General features: G+C 54.9%; 1 protein-coding gene across 1 annotated transcript in view; it reads right to left on the reverse strand.

Moving 5' to 3' along the window:
* Nucleotides 1-23,382, reverse strand: part of Xylt1 (xylosyltransferase 1) — a 95,851-nt gene that overhangs the window by 15,823 nt on the left and 56,646 nt on the right. The window contains exons 4-6 of the mRNA XM_042698124.1: nucleotides 22,367-22,539; nucleotides 20,504-20,706; nucleotides 4,950-5,030 (exon numbers count right to left, since the gene is read on the reverse strand). Of these exons, the coding sequence (XP_042554058.1) occupies nucleotides 4,950-5,030; nucleotides 20,504-20,706; nucleotides 22,367-22,539 (457 nt within the window). The remainder of the gene's footprint in view (nucleotides 1-4,949; nucleotides 5,031-20,503; nucleotides 20,707-22,366; nucleotides 22,540-23,382) is intronic.

The following is a 23,382-nucleotide window of genomic DNA, read 5'->3' on the forward strand; positions in this document are numbered from 1 at the left end:
ACATGGAGGGGACCAGTGATGCTCCTGCTTCACTTCCAGTTGCCATGGTTACCCCGTGCATCCTGGCAACAGGTGGCCCCATAGCAGAAGAGACACTGGGCAGAACCAGGTCCTAATCCTACTCCTGCGTGCCACACAAGCATCCACGACCCCATCCTGACAAATCAAAGCATGATGGAGTCTGCTCCACGGGGGGTTTGCGAGATATGTGGTGAGCGGTGGTTACGCAATCAATGAGCCGACCCAACCCCCGGTCCCTTCTTACATCGTGGGGGGGGGGAGGATCCCCTGCCTCCCCTGGCATCCCGGACCCTCCTTTCAAGCTTCATTCTTACCTTCCACTCTCTCCATGTGTCCAGTACTACCGGCTACATGTGAGCCCAAGGTAAAAGAGATGTCTGTCCAATTGTGCTCGTGGCGCTCTATCTAGAACACCGCTGAGCACACAAGCAGTGTGCTCAATAGACAATTACTGAGCAAATGAGCAGAGGGGAGGGTAGCCACCACAGCTCTTGGCAGTTGGGACACCCCGGGAATCTGTAACCAGGTAACTAGTTCTTATAATGCACTTGAGGAAGGAAGCGAATCTCAGGAAGGTTAGGTAATTTCCTCCAAAATCACACAGCTAGAAAGCTTGGTTGAATCCAGGTCTGGCTGGGCCCAACACCAGCCTTTAGCCTTTCAACCACCTCAAAAACACAATGGCCAGAGAAGAGAGACAGAGAAGCATGAGAAAAGGTCTTATTATTGGTGCTGGGAAGGGGTGCTCTGGTGACATTTGGGGACTTGGCTCCAGAATGAGCTGTCTGGGGTCACCCTGCTTTATTTCCCGGGCTCACAAAAACAAACGGCTTACCTTCCTGAGAGTTTCCAGTGCCACAGGGGACTGAGTCCCAGCTAAAAAGGGATCCAATGGGAGCCATGGGGACCAATCTACCAGCTTAGCATGACTGTCATCCACAAGAAAGGCCGGATGAAGCCAGGGGAGAGCGGTCCTGGCCTCTTTCATGGAGTGGAGGACTGAGAAAAGAACCCCTCTGGTCTCTGGATGAAGGCCCTCTTCATCAGTCCCCCTGTCTACAATCTTGGCACACTCATAAGTGTGAGATTATTCCAGAACTGTCTTACCCCCTTTTTGAGTTTAAAGAGGAAATATCTGCCCCTTTGATTTTTATAGTATGTCTGAGCAAGAAGGAATCATAACATTTAGCTAATATATCTAAAGCCACAGATGAAACCACAAGAAGACAAAGACAGGATGACAACCCCAAATCCTACAACGGGGGGAAACCCCTCCTGATGTTCTGTCTTCCCACCCAGTGGTTTCCCCTCCCCTCCAGATCCTTTACAAATCGAACGTTTTAGTTTAAAAGTCAAGTCCGGGAATCAGGCCTGCAGACAGACGTGACACGCATGAAATCAGCCCCGACGGGGACAGGCTCACCGTGACACAGCTGGACGCCCAGGGCCCAGGCCCGGCTTCTCGGGGCCAGGTGCAGTGTCAGCTATTAGCCGAAGGCACATTTAATCACGCGGCCTGTTTCTGCATCTCCAGCGCAAGCAGCGATCAGTCATGCCTGCCTCGGACCAGGGGGTGTGAAGAAGGTTTCAGAGAGATTGGATAGGGAGAGGGCTGAGCCTGGCACTCAGCATGCAGAAAGCACCTCACAAATATCCACAGCGGATTTAAATGTCTCCTCCTCTTCTCCGTGTTGAGGCTGGGTGGATGAGAAGGGGGTGGGGGTGGGAGGCGGGTCTGAGGCTGGAGAAAACCCTTGCACAGCTGCAGAGCAGTAGAGCTTCAGGACCACGGACAGTGCCCAAGGCCCGGGGAGGGCTCCACCGCCTGTGCCTTCTATTGGAACAACACCTGTTGGACTCTGAGCAATTCTGCCTGAGTTCCACAAATAAAAGCCTCCTTCCTGTCTCCCCAAACCAGGAGCTCCCTGGGTCTGAGCTGGGCCTCCCCAAATGCTCCCTGCTGGTCATTCTTCAAACCGGCCTGGGCCAGCTCCTCACAGCGCTTGAGTCCCTACCTGCCGGACCTCCATGAGTCCGCAGTCTGTATGGTTTTCCGCATTTTATGTACTTTTTATTTGTGCTGGTCGTGGGAATTGAACTCAGGGCCTTGTCCATACTAGGCGAGCACTCGACCCCTTGATCCGTGACCCCCCCCCCAGCCCTTTTGTTTTAGTTGTTTCTGAGACAGGCACTCACTAACATCGCCCAGCTGGCCTCAAAACTGGGGTCAGTGAAGAGATCCCAAAAATGTTATAATACTCAGTCCTCCGGTCCCATGTCCCTGTCTGGGTCTTCTAAAGATAACAACGCAGGCAACCTCTGGTGGTGTCTATCATCTCAGCTCCTCGGGAGGGAGAGATAAGGAGGATCTTGGTTTGAGGCCAACCTGTGCAAAAGCAGGAGACCCTACCTAAAAAGCAAAGTGAGAAAAAGCTGGGGGTAGTGGTGGTGGAGGAGAGAGCCCGAGTTCACAATCCCAGTGCACTCATTCCTCCTCAAAACAGGAAGAAACAGAGCTGTGACAGTCAAAACTCCAACCTCTGAATTCTCACAGCTGGGGGTGGGGGGGGGAACAGGCGTGGGGTGCAGAGCTGCCGTTTTGACACCGGTGGCTGGACCCAGACTCCCCTCTGCTCTTAGGACTAGACCGCACTGTGACCCAGTGCTAGACACCAGAGCCCCAGGATCTCCCTGCCCCCCAAAATGAGTGGAGGCCCTGGATGGAGCGGGCAGGAAATACCTCCTCTGCCCGAGACGCCCGGAGGTCCCAGGGCCTCTTCCGGAATATACTATACTGGCCTTTTCTCCGGGACAGCTGCTTCGGCTCGGCCTTGCCGACACTGCCTGGGAAGATGACAGCTGGGTCCCGCTCTCGCTCCATCTATCGGGGACTTTGTTTTTGCAGAGAGCAGAAGAGACCGTGAACACCGCGGCCCTCCGCCCTCCTTTCATTACAGCACAGACAGGCCCAGTTTAGCCGCTATGATGATATGAGCTGCCATCTCCTCCAGTCCGAGCCGGAAGTCCAGATTGGCTGCCGAAAGCCGGAGGCCAGACAGAGGAGCTATGGAGAAAACCCAGGGAGGCTCCCCGCTGCCTGCCTGCCTCCTGCTCCCCATTTTCCATCTTTTGGGCTCTCCTCTTACAAGGGCAGGCCCAGGAGCAGGGGAGCGGAGGCTCAGAGGGACTGTGGAGAGCTTCCCCTTTGGCCAACTTGCTTTGCTTTTCCCTCTTCTTTTCAGTAGTATGGGGTTTGAACTCAGGGCCTCACACTTACAAGCTAGGCATTCCACCATACGAGCTATGATCCTTCCCCTCCCCCCCTTTTTCTTGCTTGTTTGCTTCCTGAGCGGGTCTCAGAATGCAATCCTCCGACCTCCACCTCCCAAGAAGCTGGGATTGCAGCTGTGCATTGCTACAGCCAGCCCAAACTCCCTTGACTTTTCAAGCCACCCAGTGCGTGGGATGTAAGCAGGACTGGAACACAGAAAGCTCATCATGCAGGAAGTGGGAATTCTCCATCACGTGAATCAGGTCCTAGCAGAGCACTGGGCTCCGTCACCCCAAGGTGCGTGCATTCTGCCTCCGCCGGAAACACACTGCTGGGGCGAACTTTGAGTGAGCTCTTTTCCCATGATGCAGCTTGTCTGCACCAACCAAACTCCAGGCTGCCCAGAGGGGAAGATGGGTGCTCATTCTCTCCCTAGCGGAGGGCAATACCGAGAGCGGGGTCACTCCATTCAATTCCCCCTTCATGGAATCATGCCTGGCCCTCTCCCGATCACTGGTTTTGAGGCTGAAAGACCTGGCTTCACATTCTAGCATTTAACCAGCTGTGCAATGTTAGTGCACAGCGGTTCGAGTCCCGAAGCTGCCTCTCATTTCCCGAGAGTGAGGTGAGAGAGGGTGGTCCCTGTGCTGAATGATGGGGGGGCGGGTGTCTCTGGGAAGAGCGGGGGGCCTGGCACAGGGACGGACACTTGGAAGGAAGACTTTCCCAGTGGCAATGACTCTTATTTGCCCATGAAAGGAAACCAAATCTTTGCAAAAGTTTAGGACCCAGGACACGTTGCCTGCTTTTTGTCTCTCCCTGGGGCAAACTGGGTCAAAAGGCTAGCCCCAAACAAATACCGCCGCCAGCAATGGCAGAGAAGGTTTCCAGGGGAGACGGCAAGCAGGAGCGCCAAGGATGGGGGAGAAGGCAGGTGGGGGGAGGAGACAGGCCTCTCTGCCTGGAGAAGAAGGCTCGTGAAGGATTTGCCAGGAGAAAATTCAGACACGGCACTGTAAGCCTTTGGCTTTCTCCAGAGGAGCTAGAAACCCGGATCAGCCCCCGGGGGAAAATGCCGCTGTTAGTGTTCAAATGCGACGCCTGAATTAAAACAGAATGAAGCAGCAGCGGGCCGGATGCGGTCTGTTGACCAGCCTACCGGGGTGGGTACGCGGTTCCAGACACCGCCTATAGGGGGCGCTTGAGACATCGCCGCTGCCCATCCCAGAGTCTCCCTGCCTGTGCAGAAAGCAGGCGTCCAGCTTGAGGCTTTGATCTCTGCTGACACTTGGGGGGAGGCGGGGAGAGGGGGGCATCATGATGAGTCTGTGCTGGCAGAAGACTCTTTTCCGCTAGGAAAGAAACTCCATGAGAGGCCTGAACTGGTTGTTCACCAACAGAACGGTGCCCAACCCACCACGGGCCCTTGGTGAATGTTGACTGACTAAACAATTCATGGCTATCATTCAGAGGGCGGGCCTCTGCCCCCCCCCCCCCCCCCCCCCGGTGGAGGAATGAATCGTGGTGGTTCACCTCTGAGCTCATCCGACTAGCCTAGAAGGAAGCCTCCCTCCCCACCCCCCTCTCCACCCAGCGATCGCTTAGGTTTTCCGTTCTGTTGGACGCACGCAGGGGTAGGGGACTCTGTGTTTCTTACCTTGCGTTGTCCCGGCCGTGCGATTTCAGGAAATTCATGTCTCGGTACCGGGAGAGAAACGCCACCAGCTGGTCGTTCGTCCTGTGGGAGCAAACCGAGAGGAAGGTCAGGACTCGGCAGAGCCCGCGGGGATGCCCCGGCTCGGCCCCCTGCCCTGCCATCGGCACCCCGTGCGCTCTTGCTTCCTCTGCCTTCCTGATCTCCCCCAGGGCCTGCTGAGGGTCCTCTCTGCAGCTCCCACGCCACTCTGTTAAGACACGCCGATGACTCACGCCTGTAATCCCAGCTACTCGTGGCTGAGAGCTGAGGATCGTGGTTCAAAGCCAGCCCTGGCAGGAAAGTCCATAAGACTCTTATCTCCAATGAACCATCAGAAAACTGGAAGTGGCGCTGTGGCGCAAGCAGTAAAGTGCTGGCCTTGAGCTGAAGAGCTGAGGGACAGCGCCCAAGCCCAGAGTTCAAGACCCACGACTGATTAAAAAGACAAGAAGAAAGACACAGTGCTTGTGTCCCCCTCCCTTGACCTGCCCTGAATCGGGAATTCCTGGAGGACAAGCCAGTGTCTTAATATATTCCATTCCTGTGCCCTGCCTCTGTGTGCAGCCCACTGCCAAATACGGAGCAACCTCAGGGCCTTTGGACATGCCGTGCCTGGGGAACGTGTCCTGTATCTTCCCATCTCTGGCTGTCCACGTCTCCTCCAGATGTCACCTCAGCGGGGGCCTCCCTTGCAGCTCCACCTTCTGGCCCTCTCCCACCTTCTGTCACCCCATCCCCCCCGTTACTTCACCATTTTATCACCACCCGAGGGCCCTGACCTTGCTTGCACTACAATGCAGTAGCAGCCACGAGCGTGGGGCCCTGTGGGTTTCGCTCATCCCTGGCTCCCAGGAAGAGCTGCATTCAGGTTTGCTGAGTGAATGCGTGTGTGAATGAATGAATGTGTATGAATGAGTGAATGAATGAGTAAACACATGCAGGAGTCCAAGCCACCAGCCCTCGCATGGAACTCTTCAATGGCATTCTGAGCAGGGAGCCCCGGGGGCTCCTGATGGGGTCTCTATCCAGGACCAGGCACCGGACATACACAGCGATGTTGCTCCAGTGTTGTTATGCCCAATTTATCACCAACCATCCCAGTGATCGCAGCGCAGTCACAGCTGATCAACGCGCATGCGTGCACGGCCGTGACAGTATTTTAAAAGTGCGTCCTCGGGCCTCCATCTGCCAGGGACACGGTCACCTTTTCTTTTTGTTGAATAAACCCAAGCAGGTGAAGGGACTGGGTGTGACCGAGCCTCCCTGGGCGGGCTCCGTGTCCCCCAGCTTTGCAAAGCAGGAAGGGGTGAACCGCAGGGGAAGGCCACGCAGGGCCTGAGAAGCAGGGTGGGGGCCCACGGGAAGAAAGAAATGCCTGGGCTCCAAAGGCAGAAAGATCTGGAGACAGAGCTCAGCTGTCCTGGTGGAGGCTCAGCCGCGTGGCCCCTCTGAGTGGGCAGGCTTTTCTGAATTTGTTTTCCTTGTGGCTGTGACCACAGTGGAAGCATGCCCAGCACACAGTGGGTCTGCTGTGATAGATACTGAGTGGGTAATGGGGTGGGCTTTACAGGGCACACAGTAGGTAGGCGACAGAATGGGCATAGTAGGGCATGTTCATCTATGGATGAGTGAGCAATGGGGTGAGATGTGTGTGTGTGTGAGTATGTCTGTGTGTGCATATACTTGGTCCTGGGACTTGAACTCAGGGCCCGGGCCCTGTCCTTGAGCCTCAAGGCTCTACCACTTGAGCCACAGCGCCACTCCTAGGTTTTGAGGTGGTTCATTGGAGGTAAGAGTCTCACAGACTTTCCTGCCTGGGCTGGCTTCAAACTGCGATCCTCCGATCTCAGCCTCCTGAGTAGCCAGGATGACAGGTGTGAAGCGCCCGCCATGGGGTGTGTTTTAAGGCGCACAGTGGCTGCATGGTATGTGCAGGTGCGCGTCTTCCTGTGCCCCGCTCTCTGCTCTGAGCCGCCCGCCCTCACGTCGGCGGAAGTCTTGCCGGTCCTTGCTTTCCCTTGAGTACTTCCTAGTTCCAGAAGAGGGGCACAGAGTAGTCAAGGGGCACAGGAGTGCTGCCCGCATCTCAGCCCACCCACCAAAACACAACTCAGTGCCCTGGGGAGATGGGCCTGAGGGAGGGGTCCGGGCCCCGTCCCGTCCCCAGCCGTGGAGGGGCTGCTCAGGCTCCGTGTCCCCACGCGGCCCCTCACCACGCTGACAGTTCATAATTGTTGTCCCAGTGAATACAGGACAAGTTGGCCTCTGAATGGGATCCGGGCTGCAGGAATAATACGCAGAGGCCTCCGGGGCCCGGGTGGGCGGCCTCGGTGGGCTCCCAGGCCCCCCTTGGTGAGGCTGGGGGCCTCCCAGGGTCAGCCACCGCCGAGACTCCGCTCGACAGCCCCGGACGTGGTCTTTCAGGTCTAGGAGCGGGGACCATTTTCACATTAACCGCTTGGCCGAGCCCTCATCGGGCGGGGATGAATAGGCATTTAGTGAATTTACTTAGCGATGATTCCACATGAAATCGTTTCAAAAGATGACATCTTGGGGGAGAAAGGGCGGGAGAGAGTGTGTGGGGGGGAGCTTGTGGAGAAAGCCCCTTTTCACAGCCCAGCCCTGTGTGCTGGCCCAGGGATCTCCCTGGATTGGCTACATGGGTGGGGTGAGGGGGACCCAGCCTCCCACTCTTCCTGGGAGCTCCTGGGGGGGGGGGGGCCTCGCTCCCGCCCCTGTGTGCAAAGTGCTTGCTAGGAATGCTAACGTCCAGTCTCCCAGAGACGGAATCCGGCCGGGGCCCAAGTTTTCCTCTTGTGGCTGTTGCAAGCCTGGTTGTCAATAACAGCGCACACCATATTCAGTTCTGTCCAGATTATGAATGACTGTAGATCTTGTTTGACATTTCACCCCATTCCAGCCTTGCTCACTCCTGCTTACACACACACACACACACACACACACACACCCTTCACTCTGGTGAAGCATTTGCCAAGTGTCTCCCCCCTCCCCCCCCCTCCCCCATCAAGTCATCCATTTCCTCCTTTCCTCTGTGAACACTGAACACGATTACACATCCGTGTTTTGATTCGGACCACGTCCTCTTATCTCTCCTTAGTAACTGGAGCCATGCAAAAACCTTCCTGAAACAAAGTAATACCATAGAGAAACGCGGAAATAAAACCTGACTGGTTAACCGTTACAGAGCTCTGGGTTAAATGTGCCTAAATAAATGAACAATAAAACCCAGCCTGGAAAGTACCAGGGTTGCTTGTGCATGGCGGCCTTGGCTTCCTAGTGGATTCTCGCTGGGTTTTCTTGTCATCTGCCGCGAGGCTACGAGACGCGGATTTCCTTCCCATTCTGCACAGGGAGGGGCAGAGCCAGCCGACCTGGGCTGAGGCCCCGGGCCTTCACAGGGTGTGTTTTGAGGGCACACAGTAGGTGCACGATATGTGTGCATCTTCATGGCTTCCACACGGGGCAGAGAACGAGCGTGGACGGCTTCCACTCTGGGGTACGTAGCCGGTGTGCCGAAGTCCACGGACCCAGCCTCACCCCAAAACTGACTGAATTAGGCTCAGGTGACCCCTGGGCCTTGGCTACCTCAGAAGAGCAGCTGTACAGCAGGGGCGAGGCCCGGTGCTAGTTCTCATCTTTCCGTGGATGGGAAAAGTGATGGAAGGAGCTAAGCTGACTGGACACCGGAGGGCTTCTGGGCCGATTGACCCGTGGAATGTTCTGTACAGAGGAAATGTTCTCACTCCCTCGCGTGGAGCGAATACTTGGAATTGTTCCCGGCATGGAGACACACGGGAAGAGGGGTACCAACCCTCAACACCCAAGAACTCAGGGTGCTGGGGAGAGGAGGCTCACAGGCCAAGCGAGGCCACCTGCGGGCAGAATGCAGCGGCAGGCTGCGCTTCTCGGGCCCCTCCCATTAAGATCCAGAACGTTCTCCAGTGCAAGAGGATGGGCCTCTGTGGGGCAGACATGCACACGGAGGCTGGGAGATGGGAGCTAACACAGACATTCACCCCATCCGCTTCTAGAACATCTCCCCAGCACCCCATCAATGCTCTGCCCCCACACAACAGTAACTCTCCACATATCAGCCCCCCCCCCGCCCCGCCCCTGGCAGCCACCACCCCGTTTTGCTGTAGAAGCTCCATAGAAGGGCAGCTGTAAGAATCGTTTCTTTTTCTGTGACTGGCTTATTTCGCTCAGGGAAGCATCCTCAAGCTTCGCTCGCATTAGGAGTGCCTGCAAGAATTCCTCTCCTTTTCAAGGCTGAGTAATACTCCAACTTGATAAACCACATGTACCGTTTTTTAAATTTTTTTCCTATAGCGACTGTGATTTTTCGACACAAACCAACGAAGCCGTCGAGGTCTACGGAGGCTCAACTGCTGCGACGTGTGCAGGACTCGGGTGACCACAGGATGTGGAGTTTCAGGTTGAAGAAGATGGTCCTTCACCAACCCAGGTAAGTGGTGGAGCACAGCACACTTCATGAACAGGCCAAATACACAGGAAGTCGCTGGTGGGGGACTGGGGGGGGAGCTGGCCCGTCCCCCACACCCATAAAGTTCTCACTTGCAGCAGCCAGACAAAGCACCAAATACCAACAGTGGCAAACACGACACTTGAGGGCCTACTATGTGAGCCAGGCGCGGTTCTAGGCACCCTGCATCTATAAACCCACCCAGTCCTCAGGACCTACGGGGCTCCATGCCAGTCTACTTGCAGTGACATGAACAGGAACACGGATTCACAGGTTTCTTTTGATCTTTGCCAAGACTGAGGTTGGAACATGGGCCTTGAGCTTGGCTTGGCTGGCCTTTGTCACTTCGGCTACTCCTCCAGCCTGGCTTTTTGTTAGTTACTTGGAGGTAAGAGTCTCACGGACTTTCTTGCCTGGGCTGGCTTTGAACTAGGCTCCTCAGATCTTGGCCTCCTGAGTAGCTGGGATGACAGGCGTGAGCCGCCCAGGATTCTTTGCAGAATACAGGACACAGCCCACTGCTATGTCTGATGAGTCCCCGGGGCCCACAGAATATGGGGGGACCCAACCAACTTCCCCAGCGTTGGGGGAGTTCCTCCTTCTCAGACCCCACTCCACGCACAAACTTTCATATTTATCTGTGCACACCCAGGGCGTCTGTCTGGCCCATCATTCTAACAGCCAGCGAGGCTCACATGGAGGAAGTGACCTCCTGTTGAGTAGCGGGGTGGGCTGTGGAGGGGCTGAATCCATCCCTAGGCCTGGGGCAGCTGCTCCAGCGGGCGCCCATCTGTTGACAGCACAGGGTTTCCCATCTGGACTGACGGGCTCCTGGCGTGAGGGGAAGGGCTGGCACTGGGCTTCATTCCCTCCGGCTCCTCCACGCGCTGGGGCCTGGCACACGGAGGGGGCGCGGTGCGCATGCGCTGGGGGGGCAGGGCGCCAGGCTGCGGGCTCAGCCCGGCTGCTCAGGTGTGCTCACGCACTGCTTTGTTAAAAGGCAGTGAAGGCGAGACGTAAGCGTCTGACATAATTGAATAGTTATAACTCCATTCATTCATTCGAAACAAAAGGAAGGAGGAGGCTTGAGGGTGGGGAGCGGAGCGGCAGGTGCCCTCCCTTCCATCCCGGCCCCTCCCTAGGTCTTTGCTGGCCACCTGACCTGGGGAGATGGGGAACGGGGTGCAGGAACGCACCCCGCCGTGTGTGCACTGTGTGCACCGCGTGACGGACTCTTACTGACCGCTATGGGAATACGGGGGGAGGGAGGAAGATGGGGGGGGACTGGAGATGTCAGGGATCTGAGAACAGGAGTGAAGAGAGGTCAGGTTCAAGGCTCCTGAAGGGGAGAGAACACCGGAACTGGAAATGAGGCGAATCCTTGGTTCAAGGGCAGCCAGACTTCTGCAGGCAGACTTGGTTTTGCACTGTGCAAAGTGCGAAGCTCGGCATTACAGTTCTTCCCAACCCCACAGACGTCATCACAGCCACCACTGGGCACCGAGGAGCAGCAAAGCAGCCAAGACACTGCCCGGCTTCTGAACACACCTCCAGGCAGCCTTCCTGGATTGCTCTACAACATGAGTGTCCCTCCAGACCTCCTTCCGTGGCTCCCGTGGGCAATGGCAGTGGACAGGACGGCGGTGGGAGAGATGGAAGGCATGAGGCTCTGGCAATATGGGGTCAGATGCTAGGACAAGTGACTTGGGGCTGTTCTACCAGGTGAGTTGATCTGATGGTCCATCAATGGAGGCTCTGAACGCATCAGCCCCTCCTCAGGGCAGTCCACCGGAACAGAGAGGCCACTGACTAGGGTCAGCACACCCAGGCCCAGTTGGTTAGAGAAACACCACCGAAAATCATAAATGAAGAAGCAGAAGTTGCAACCAGCATGGTGGTGCGTGCCTGTAATCTTGGCACTTGGGAGGCTGAGGCGGGAGCGACAGGAGTTGAAGGCCAGGCAGGGTTATAGAGTGAGTCTGAGGCGTCTTGAACTGCACAGTGAGACCCTGCCCTCACCCCTCCTCCCCCGCCAAATATCAACCTACTGCGAGCACAGACACACCTGGGCCTTGTTTTAATTCTCTGAAATCTGATTGTAATCACACGCCACGAGGTGACAATGGATCATAGCCTGCTATTTGACGTGTTCTTTGATGGGGGCGGGGATAGAGGGGGTCCCTTTTGGAGGCCATTAAAAGATTGGATCTTGAAAGCGGTTGTGGGAGGAAAGCTAGGGTGTGGCTGCTGTGAAGATCTGATCTTGCAGAGGAGCTGGCTCTGGAAGTGGGGCTCCGGATGGCGGGCAAGGGAGGACCTCAAAGACCTGCAGGGTGGACAGCGGGGTCCAGTGGAGGCGAGGGGGGTCAGCCGGTGCTGCGGGACTGGCTGGGGTGGGTGTGGAGTAAGGCGCCGGGGCGGATCACCTCACCCTGTGTGGGCAGCCTGCCCAGTCCCCGCTCCTGACGTACTGGACGAGGTCAGAACCCACAATGAGGCAGACCCCCCCCCCCACTGGAGAACCAACACCAGCACCGCCTCCACCGACCCCCGGCACACACAGACACAGATCCCAGGGGACTGAAGCTACTGTGCCAGAACCTTCTCCACCAACACTTTTCCAAGGCTGCCGCTTGTTGATCGCAGAAGCGGAGGAGACGTTGAACAAGCCCAGACTGTGTACGTGGAGGAACCCCTGGGCCTCGAGGCAGGGATCTGGCAGTGTCTAGGGACAGAAGGATGCCAGACGCATCTTCTAGATCAGTGGTTTTCAGATCCCGTCCAGGGGAGCCTCCCCCACCCCCTAGTTTTGACAGGGGTCTTCCTTTCTAGCCATTTGGGGTCTGATGTGAGATTTCAATACAGTAAAAGTGATTTTCTTAAGCAGTTTAAAAATACAAATTGAAGGCTGGGCCTGGTGGTCCATGCTTAGAACCTCAGCTATGGCAGGAGGCACCAGGATCCACTGAATCGCTCCTATGGAGTGTGGGGTGACAGCCCTCTCCCCCCCCATGCCCAGCTATGGGGTTGAGATGGGGTCTCACAAGCTTTTCCATCCCAGCTGATCTTGAATCACAACCCCCCGGTTCTCGGGTTCCCCAGCACACGGGATTACGGGCGTGAGATGCCAGTGCCCCGCCACGTCAGGTGTATTTGAAAGCAAACTTTGGCTTCAGAAATCTGAAGATGCTGGCGCTTTGCGGACAACTTGCCTGCGTGTCCCACCAGCGGCCTGTGGGTGGCACTGGCCGGTCTCTGCCTGGCCAGCTCAAGTCTGGGCTATGGCTCCCAGAGGGTGGGCCTGCCCTCCTGGTGGACGATGGGGCCCAGGGGCAGAGACCACAGGAAGCCCTCAGCACCGTGCACATGCTCAGGGCTGGGGGGCGGGGGGCGCGAGCAGCTCAGCTCATGACACAGGAACCCTTCCCCCGCCCATGCTACAGCCTCTGCTCTCATGAGGCCCATTCAAGGGGTCCTGAGGCCTGTCAGTCTGGGGACACTGTGCCTCCCCTCCCCCCCAGGTCATCTAGATGAACAGGGCTGTTCAGGGCAAGGATTAAAGTAACCCCTTAGGAACTTCCTCAGGGTGGCAAACTTCTAAACGAAGACGGACTCAGCAATCAAACATTCTTGGCCTTAAAAGCTGATTCTGGCCAGGCGCCGGTGGCTCACGCGTGTCATTCTAGCTACTCAGGAGGCTGAGATGGGAGGATCTTGGTTCAAAGTCAGCCTGGACTCGTGTCTCCCATTAACCACCAGAAAACCGGAAGTGGCGCTGTGGCTCTAGTGGTAGAGCACTCGCCTTGAGCTGAAGAGCTGAGGGACAGCGCCCAGGCCCAGAGTTCAAGCCCCATGACCGACAAAACAAACAAAAAATCAAAAGCAAAACCAAGCCAAGTGTGGCGGTTCATGTCTATAATCTTAGCTACTTGGGAGGTAGAGAGATTACTGTCTGAAGCGAGCCCAGGCAAAAGCTCTAGACCCTATCTGCAAAAACAGCAAAAGGACTGGGGACCTGGCTAAGTTGCACGGACCCTGAATTAAGCCCAAGTAGCATATAAGGAAGAAGAGTTATATATTAATAAATATATATATACATAGATATTAGAGAAAGAACATGCTGCTTTCTAATAGAATCTCAAAATTCTATATAGATTCTTTTTTTTTTTTTTTTTGGGTTTGGTCGTGGGGCCTGAACTCTGGGCCTGGGCGCTGTCCCTCAGCTCTTCAGCTCAAGGCTAGCGCTCTACCACTTGAGCCACAGCGCCACTTCCAGCTTTTTTCTTTTTTCTTATGTGGTGCTGAGGAATCGAACCCAGGGCCTCTGGCATGCAAGGCAAGCGCTTTACCACTGAGCCACCTTCCCAGCCCCTCTATATAGATTCTAATAGAATCATTTGTTTCATAAACAGATACATAGATAAACGAATTACACTGTTGGCCAAAACAGAAGACTCAAGACAGAACCATCCAACTCTTTTTCCCTCCTAGGCACTGAATCTTTGTGGTGTTCAAGCAGAAAGCCTTCCACAATAGGGTGGGAATTTGTTCGGATGGAACACATCAACTCTTGCCTTTCATTCAGAGTTTTTAACCACTCCTGCGTTCCTGAGGAGCCTGGATTCTCCTCACAGACTTTTGGGGGAACTGGGAGAACTCGGCCTCTCTCCGCTTGGCCAGTGGATGTGTGGGGCTGCTCTTGGCTTCAAGAAAGCCCTAGAGCCATGCTGCCTGAAATAGAGCTCTGAAGACCAGAGCAGCTGGCGAGAGGAAAGCAGAGTGCATTTCTGCAAAAGCCAGCCTGTGCTCTGTCAGCTTGAAAAAGAACAGGGCTGGGAATATGTTGATTTTGTTACTAGAGGCAAACAACACTGTTAACAGCATAATTATGGGCGTGCTTTTTCCAGTCCCCTTGCGGGGCCATGGCCGGGGCAGGTGACCCTTCCATACTGCACATTATCTGGGTGGAGCTTCTGGCGGATGCTTTTATCCCAGGGGCCCTGGGGTCTTAGGAAAAGAGGGCATGCATCTCTGCACATCCAGGGACAAAAGTGGTTGGCTGCTGAGAGAGCAGAGATGCTCACCGGACCCCAAAATGCCAACTTCCCATGAAGCTCCGAGGCGAATGGTCTTCCTGTGCTGCATTTGCTTTATTTACTTTGTTATTTGTTTCTGTCACCGTGTGAGACTCCTACCCCTTGTCTACCCCCTCGCTGTACCTGTTTTCAACCTTTCACCCTATGTCACACACACACACACACACACACACACACACACACACACACACGAATTTATATTCTCTGAGCACAGGGTAGAACCCTGAGTTTCTGAAAATCACTCAGAACCCGGACGAGGGTCTCACCGGGTGGGATGGAGGATTGAGAGGGATGCACAGGAAGAGATGTCAGTCAGGGTTTGGGTGGGATGTGTAGGGCCTGGGTGGAGGCATGAGGTGGAGGCTGACAGAGTGTGTGCGGGCTTCTGTCGAGCAGGAGAGTCCTATCCAGAGAGACTGTGCCTCTGGCAGGGACACAGCTCCAACAGCCAGAGTGTCGACCAGCAGGTATACCAGTTGTCCAAACTTTCCCAGGGTTCTTGGGCCCTTTGTTTTGGGAGTTTACATCTTTAGACAGAGCCAGAGACATCACACAGCCATGAGGATGGGGATGACAAATGAACACAAGTGTGGGTGAGGATGTGGAGGAATCTGAAATCTCATCAACTGCTGGAGAGCGGGGCTGTAAAATGGTGCAACCAATCTGGAGAAACAGGACGAGGGTTCCTCCAAACAAACCAAAACTGAAATAGAATTAGCATACGGCAATTCCACTTCTGGGCATTTATCTCAGGGACTCAAAGCAGGGTCTTGAAGCGATCTCTGCACAGCCTTGCTCATGACAGTGTTAGGCATAGCACCTGAGGGGTAGAAGCTATCCACGAGTCCATGATGGGTGAATACACAAATTGTGGTCCATCGGCTTTAAGAAGGAATGAAATTCGAACACATGCTACCCCCTGGGTGACCCCTGAGGACGCACTGCTGAACGCCATAAGCTAGTCACAAATACAAGTACGAGGTGACTAGTTACATAGAACATGTAAAGGAATCCAGTTCATAGAGACGGAAAGATGGTGGTCACCAGGAATGGAGGAGGAGGAGGGAGGGAACAGCGAGCTGTTCAACGAGTAACCTCAATGTTGCAAGGTGAAAAGTCTTCTGCAGCTGAGTGGATGAGATGCCTGTGCATCGGCGTGAAGATACTTGATACCACTAGAGCCGCACACTTAAAAATGGCGGCGATGGCAGTGCTGTCTATGCCACAGGAGCCCGACCGTGATTAAAAAAAAAAATCAAGGGCAGGAAACAAAGAGGGTCTCTCAAATGTTTTCTGGCACATTCTTTTGCTTCGCTCTCTTTCTAATCCTTAGGCTGTCTTACAACTAGTGCACTTCTCCTATGACTCTTGCTCCGGGCCACTGGGTGGCTGTGTTCCCTGCTCTGTCTCCAGCTGAAACGCTCTGTGGATCTGTGAATGGGGCTGTCTGTCCAGGTGTGAGGTTCGTGGTCCCCAAACAGAAGGTGCTGCCTGGCTCTGTGTGACTGAGGGACTAAGTGGCTGCTTGGATTCTGGGAGCTCATTACTGCTGCCAGGGTATATGTGCTGCCAGGAGGTTTGGAGGACCACGGTTCTGTGAGCACAGAGAGCAGAGCCTGCTGCCTCCTAACGGGCCGCCCGGCCTGCAACAGCTCCATGAATGGCTCCCCTTAAGGCCTCCTGCTCACTGGCCAAGCCACGCCCCCTCAGGTGATGGACAGTGAGGTGGTGCTGGGCCCGCCCACCCGCTCTGCTCCCTGTAGGCTCTGTGCTCTGTGCCTTCCGGTCACGCAGCCTCCTTCCAGCTCCTGAGACCTGCCGAGGGCCACCTGGCCTCCCTGGATCGCCTTCCCGAGACCCCCTCACCCCCGGCAGGGCTTCTGGGAACTCAGCCAGGAGATGCTGTGGGGTACATCACAGGGCCCTGGCTACATCCCGGTGGGAACTCACGGTCCTTCCCACCCCCACCCCAAGGCTGGGAGATTCAAAGACCCCTCATCTTTGTGAGTGAATGGCATGCTCATTACTGTGGCATTCAGTGTCTCCCTGTGCCCTCCTTTTTGAGCTAGTGTCTTGTATGCAGCCTCAGGCTGGCCTCACACTTGTGATCTTCCTGCCTCCGCTGGGACTGCAGGCACGCATCCTTGTGCCGGCCTTCCCTTCTTCCTATTAATCACCACGATCATCACACAGACAGTCCTTAGCGAGTGTTCGCCAACCCCTGGCACACAACTCAGGTGAAACTTCATTTTTACAGATGGGGAACCTGAGGCACAAGGGTAAGGGGTAATTCGCTCAAGTTCAGGTTCACGCAACTTGTGAATGAAGGAGCTGGGTTTGGGCCCCGGGTGGTCGGGCCTTAACCACCGCAATGAGGCTCGGAACCGGATTTGATTTTCCCGGTGGCTGGAGAGCACGTGGCCGACCTGGAGCTGCTGCTCCGGGAACACGTGCTGAGCGATGGGGGTACGCCATCTCCATTCACGCATCCACGGGCCTTTTCCAGCCTCCGTGTCCCAGCTGGCCTGAGCGCTCTCCAACCCTGAGCAGCTCCAAACCGGAGGGCTTGGATGGCAAAAGACCTCTCCAAGCTCTGTGCTCCCACCCGGTCCCGCTGGCACCCCAAGGCAGAGGAGACAACTTCTGTGTCTACACGGGCCCCTGACTGGGCCATCCTTTGTGAATATGGATCCCCAAGAGGCGGAAGAATCAGGGCCTGGGTTCTCACGCATGCTCACTGCTCTGCGTGCACGCTCCTGGGCAGACCCCACACGCAGAATGAGAGCCCGGGGCGGAGCCTTGGCTCTCTGCTCTCAATCTCCCTCTTGTTGTTCAGACACAGGGCTGGAGAAGGACCGGTACCTGCTACCAGAGCTAGCACCATCATCAAATATTCTTGGCGTCTTCCTTCCCACCCAGCCCTGGCTGTGTATTGGGCACCGTGTTCTACCTCTAGGTGTTGTGTTCCTCTCCCAGCAGCTCGTTTTATGGAGGGGGAAAAAAATGGAGATGTACAAAATGGGAGAAAATGTATGCCAGTTCACATGGCCACAGAGGTATAGGCAGAGCCTAATCCAAGCCATCTATGCCTGGGGCGTAAATGAGGCTAGTGCCCAGGAAGCCAGTCTGACCCCAGTCAGGGTAAGGAGCCTGGGGAGGTGCAGTGGGCTTCGCGGAGATGCCTAAGTTCTGAGATCACTGTTGACGATGCTACCTTGGGGGCTCCTGCCGCCCCTTCAAGAAGGCTCCTACGTTGGTTCAATTTCCTGGGATGGAGAGGTGGTGGATTTTGGAAGCTACAGATGGAGCAGCAGATGGGGACTGAAAAACCTATCAGAGTTGCCCGGGATGGAACCATTCATCTGCAAAATTCATATGTTTCTGTGTGTGGCGACTTCGTGGCAGCAGTAGCGAGCGGAGCTGTTGGTGCCTACTGCACGGAGCACCTCTGGTGGGGGAGGCCGGCTGAGCGGGAGAGGGGGTGTGTGCACGTGTGCACGGGCAGCCTGGGCAGCATCATGAAGAGAGCAGGGAGAGGAAGAGGCAGCCAGACCAACAGAGATGCAGCCCAGATGCTAACAGAGCTGTAGAAATGCTGCTCATCTTCCCTTGGACCTCAGAATAGGCCAGGAAGTCCGGTGCGTGCCGGTGGGCTCGCTGTCGGTTAGCAGGAGAGAGGAATTCAGATGTGAATGCCCCCCCCTTTCCCTGGCCCCCGGAATCATCCTCTGGGAGGCTGAGCAGAGCTGGGGAGAGGGGAAGCTCTCCCCAGGGAAAAGGACACCTGCCCAGTTACACCTCAACTTGCAGTCAGTGCAGCACAGCACCTCTAGGGGGCAGCAGCGGGCACGTTCGCCTGGCCTCCAACAGTCTCTGGCTGAGTGACACTATTTGAACCCCCTGAGGCTGACCTGACCTCTGTGGGCTCACAGGAGGTCTGGGGGCCGGGAGAGCGGGAACCTGAAGCAGCAGCTGCTCAGACTCAGGGACACCATCTGCCCTGGGACAAGTATCTCCCACCCAGCCGCAAGTTCAAGGGCCTCCACCTTTGCCATCCGTGTTTACCAGGCGTCCCAGGCGATCTCTAGCCTGAGCCTGCTGACTGTAGCTAAGAGGTTCACTTGAGACAGAGAAAGCCCCAGCCCAACAACCAGTCAGAACTGGTTCTCTGCACTGCTGGGCCTCAGTGTCTCCACCTGTGACTGGGTTTGCTGTGGAAGCTGAAGGGAGGGCATGCCACGTCAGCCCCGCACAGCAAGCCGGGCATTTCTGAACCCGGTCCTTCCTGGGAGAGGGGAGGGCTGCACCTACTTCATCCAGTCCATTAAAGAAATTTCTCAGCTACGCGCTGCACACATTAGAAATGGTGGCTCACGCCGGGCATCCTTACTACCCAGGAGGCTGAGATCTGAGGACTGTGGTTCGAAGCCAGCCCAGGCAGAAAAGTCCATGAGACTCTTACCACCAATAAACTACTTCAAAAAAGCTGGATGCCTACCCTGAACAACAGGAACCAATATACAAGGACACGTGCACCTCCATGTTTATTGCAGCACTGTTCGCAATAGCTAGGATATGGAAACAACCTAGATGCCCCACCACAGATGAATGGATCCAAAAATTGTGGTATCTATACACAATGGAATATTATGCAGCCATTAGAAATGACAAAATAATGGCATTTGCAGGGAAATGGATGGAGCTAGAAGGAATCATGTTGAGCGAGGTAAGCCAAGAACGAAGAGACAAACGGTACATGGTCTCCCTGATAAGGGGATGCTAAATCCAAAAGGTTAGGTGATACGACAAAACTAACAGGACTTAAGAAACAAAGAACTCCCGCTCATCTGGTTGAACCACTACTAAATATCCCCATGCTGCTGATCACAAATATGGTATATAACATGTGAACACTGTTATATATTACAGACTGTGGTAGACAATTTGCTCCAGGGAAGTTAGAATGAACTTGTGACTTTGAAATTATGTAATCATTTAATCACAATCAAAAAAAAAAAAAAAAAAAAAAGAACTTCGGGGAAGGGAGGGAGGGAGGGGATGGTAGGGGGAAAACAATGGAGGGGGTAACAATGTTCAAGAGGAAGTGTACTCATTACCTCACTCATGTAACTGTAACCCTCTGTATAGTAGCTTTACAATAAAAAACAAACAAACAAACAAAAAACAAAAAAGCTGGATGCACTGCTGAGGGACAGTGCCCAGGCCCTGAGTTCAAGCCCCAGGACCCATCAAAAAAAAAAAAAAGAAAAGAAATGGTGGCTCTACAGTGCATGTGATCTGGTCCTCCCTCGTGGAGGGGACAGGTCTGGAGACGTGGCTGGCACAAGTGGGCAGAAGGTGCCACAGTTTCAGCCCATGAACCCACAGGCCTCACATGGCCTAGGCTGAGGCACACAGCCTCCTTCTTCCATTCTGCCCGCTTCGAGTTCGGGGCCAGCCCGTCCTCTGTTCCCAGTGGGCTCGTGGCTTCCATTTTGCTCAGAATGACAGCACATTTCCTGCATTGGCCCCGGTTTTCTCTGACCTTTCACCTCTGGACACTCTACCCCTCGAGCAATGCTGCCTTTTTCTTTTTTAAGCACACACAGGGCACGAGCCCACATCAGCCTCCAGCCCTTCCCCTCCTGGCCTCTCCCCGCGCGTGCCCTCTGTGCACCATTTGTTGGTTTTGTTTCCTGTTGTTTTCCCTCACCATAAATGCCGAGCGAGTGAAGGAATGGGGGCGGGGGTCAGCATCAGGACTACAAAGACAGCAGCGAGCCCCCCTGCAGCACCTCACCAAGGCCTACGCCTTCCCACGCCTCACTTGTGTCCCCAGGAGGGAGGAGCAAGGGGCGGCAGGCCCACCGCCCTGGCTGACCGTCCCGCCCCAAAGCCCCACCCCGTGGCCTCACCTGATGGGGTAGTCGGCCGCGCTGAGGTTGATGAAGAAGTCCCAGGGCCAGTCGGGCATCTGCAGGAGGTCGCGCATGCTCTGCAGGTAGGTGGACAGGAGGCTGGCTCCGCCCCAGATGGTAGCCATCCTCCAGGGGGTGACACGCACGTTGCTGTACTGTGTGGCGAACTGGAGCACTTGCCGGTGCAGGTAATTAGAGCGCTTTTCCCGGGAGAGAAAGGGTGACATTCAGCGGCCCAGAAAAACCTCAGGCACCACACCTTCCCGCAGGCCCCTTCCCTGCTGGGGGAACTGGGTGAGCACCACACGCTTGCCCCATGTCACTGGCCTGGCCCCGGGTAGCGGGGAGCCCTCACCATTCACAGATCTCCTCAGCCCCACCCCGAGCTACAGCTCTCTAGGCTCAGGCCGGTAAAGCCAGGCACTCTGCACCATACTGGTCTACACCCACTTCATTGGGTTCATTAAAGCAATTTCTCAGATGCACGCTGCACACATTAGAAATGGTGGCTCACGCCTGTCATCCTAGCTACTGAGATCTGAGTGGCTGAGATCTGAGGATCATGCTTCGAAGCCAGCCCAGGGCAGGAAAGTCGGTGAGACTCTTATCTCCAATAAACTACTCAGAAAAAGCCAGAAGTGGCGCCATGGCTCAAGTGGTACAGCATTAGCCATGAGCACGAAGAGGCTGAGGGACAGTGCCAGGCCCTAAGTTCTAATTATTTTTTTTTTAAAGCTAAAAAGGCTGGGTGCACTTGCTAAGAATCTGCGAGGCAGAGTTTCTGCATGTGGAATTTAACTGCCCGCCACCCCGTCCTCACCCCCTCCGATGCCTGCTGTGGACAGATGGGCTAGATGAAAATCTTGGATACTCTTTCCTTTCTCTGCAGTGCTGATGATAGAATCCAGAGCCTGGGGTGAGCTAGTCTACTTCTAACTCTTGTTTTTTAGGAGACAGGGCTTTGCTATTGTAGGCTAGACTGGCCTCAAACTTTTGACCCTCCTCCTGCCTCTGCCTCCTGAGTGCTGGGGTTACAGGTGTGTGTTACCATGCTCAGCACCCTTCCCTGCCTTTGCCTTCTTGGTGAGAGACACAATCGTGTTGGTTGTGGGCTTCTGTTAATAAAGTTTTATTGGCAGTCAGCCACACCCTTTTGTTGACATTTCTCGTAGTTGCTGCTACACTACAAGGATAGTATTAAGTAGCAGTGGCTCCAGGAGCCCAAACTTGTTGACTTTTATAGGGAAATGGGGAGGGGGGACCTGGGAAGAGCTGGTGTAACAAAGCTTGGGGGGGGGCAGGTAGGGAGCACTGCAAGGAGAGGAAGAGAGATGGAAGAAATGAAAGTGTTGCTTGGATTGCACTGTCCACGTGGCGACCGAAGTAGCAGCAGTGCGGTGAGTTTCCCACCCCCACCCCCCTGCCAAATAAAAGGCACCAAAGAGGATTCTAGATGATCTCACCAGAGAGAAATGGATAGGCTAATCATCCCAGGCTGATTGGCTCACCGTGTATATAGATATTGAAATCGCATATTATACCCCAGAAAGATGTCTAATTGCTATGTGTCAAATGAGAATAAGAAAGAAAAAAAGAGGAAAACACTGTTTATGGAGAGAGTGGAAAGTCACAGCTGGAAAGTCTGAAGCCAGCATTTGAGTATGTGCACGTGCACACACACACACACACACACACACACACACACACACACACGTACACACTCATACATGCTTGCACAGCACCTCAGGAACACGTGCTCTTGGGCAGCCTCTGAGCCTTGGCCTGGACTCGTGGGGCAGCAGGAGGGAACAGAGAGAGAGAGAGAGAGAGCGCAGATCGTGGATGAAGCCCAGCCCTCACCTTGTCCACGTGGATGTAGTAGAAGTGGTCCCGGTGGTAGATGGCCTTGAACATGCGCTGCAGCTGCCGGGCGGCCCGGCCGTGGATGACCAGGACGAAGGCGATTCTGACTGGGTTGGCCGGCATGTACTCCACAGAGTCCTCGTCCCACTGGACATTCCTATTGGCTTTACCTGGGGGGTAGAAGAGCCAAGACAGCAGAGGTGAGACCAAGGCTCGGCTGCACCGTGAAGAGTGGGGATGTTTGCTGATGCTGTTGTTTGTTATTATTATTTCTGCAGTCTTTCTTTAAGAGGCCCAGGAGTTATTTTGGGGCCCTGAAACTTGATTCAACTTAACTAATAAGCACATCTAAGCTGGTGTTTGCTGTCTGGGCACAAAAGGCGCTTCAGACGGCTGGTAGATGGGGACACTGACAAGTATTCACTCGCTGGCACAGGCAGGAAATGGGGGACGTCAAGGGAATTCCGGGTTAGGCAAGCTAAGCTACCACGAGGCTAAGCTAACACACTGTGCCCATTCTTCCTTTCTTAGCAGCAGCCAGTGCGTTTGTCTGCTTGCTTGCTTGCAATTGCCTTCCATTGTTGAAGGAATGGGTACAGGCGATCTAAACTCTGCACACGTCTCCAAATGTCCAGTCTGGCATTGTTAGCGAGAACTGGAGTCAGACATCTTGTGGTCTTATCAGCTGATACTTTTTGAGCCCCTTCTCAGGGCCTGAGCTCAGGGATGCAGGGGATTGGCTCTATGATCAACCCAGGGCCCATCCTGTGGCCAATCAGAGCACTGCCTCTCTCTGGCCTCAGGACTGGATGTGTGACCCCCAGCAAGCTAATTAGCCCGGAAGAGAACTCCACACTGTGTTGTTGTTGAACTATTTATTAGATAAGAGAGTTTCTGCTCTGTTGGACATCATACTGGAAGACCATGAGAGCCTCTGGGTTCCCTCAAGGACAGAAGCTGCCAGAAGAAAATCTATTATTGGAGAACAGTCCCCTGTGTCCAAGTCCTGACCA

Source organism: Dipodomys spectabilis, unplaced genomic scaffold, assembly GCF_019054845.1.
Source record: "Dipodomys spectabilis isolate Male_0828 unplaced genomic scaffold, ASM1905484v1 ptg000231l, whole genome shotgun sequence".
Lineage (NCBI taxonomy): Eukaryota > Metazoa > Chordata > Mammalia > Rodentia > Heteromyidae > Dipodomys > Dipodomys spectabilis.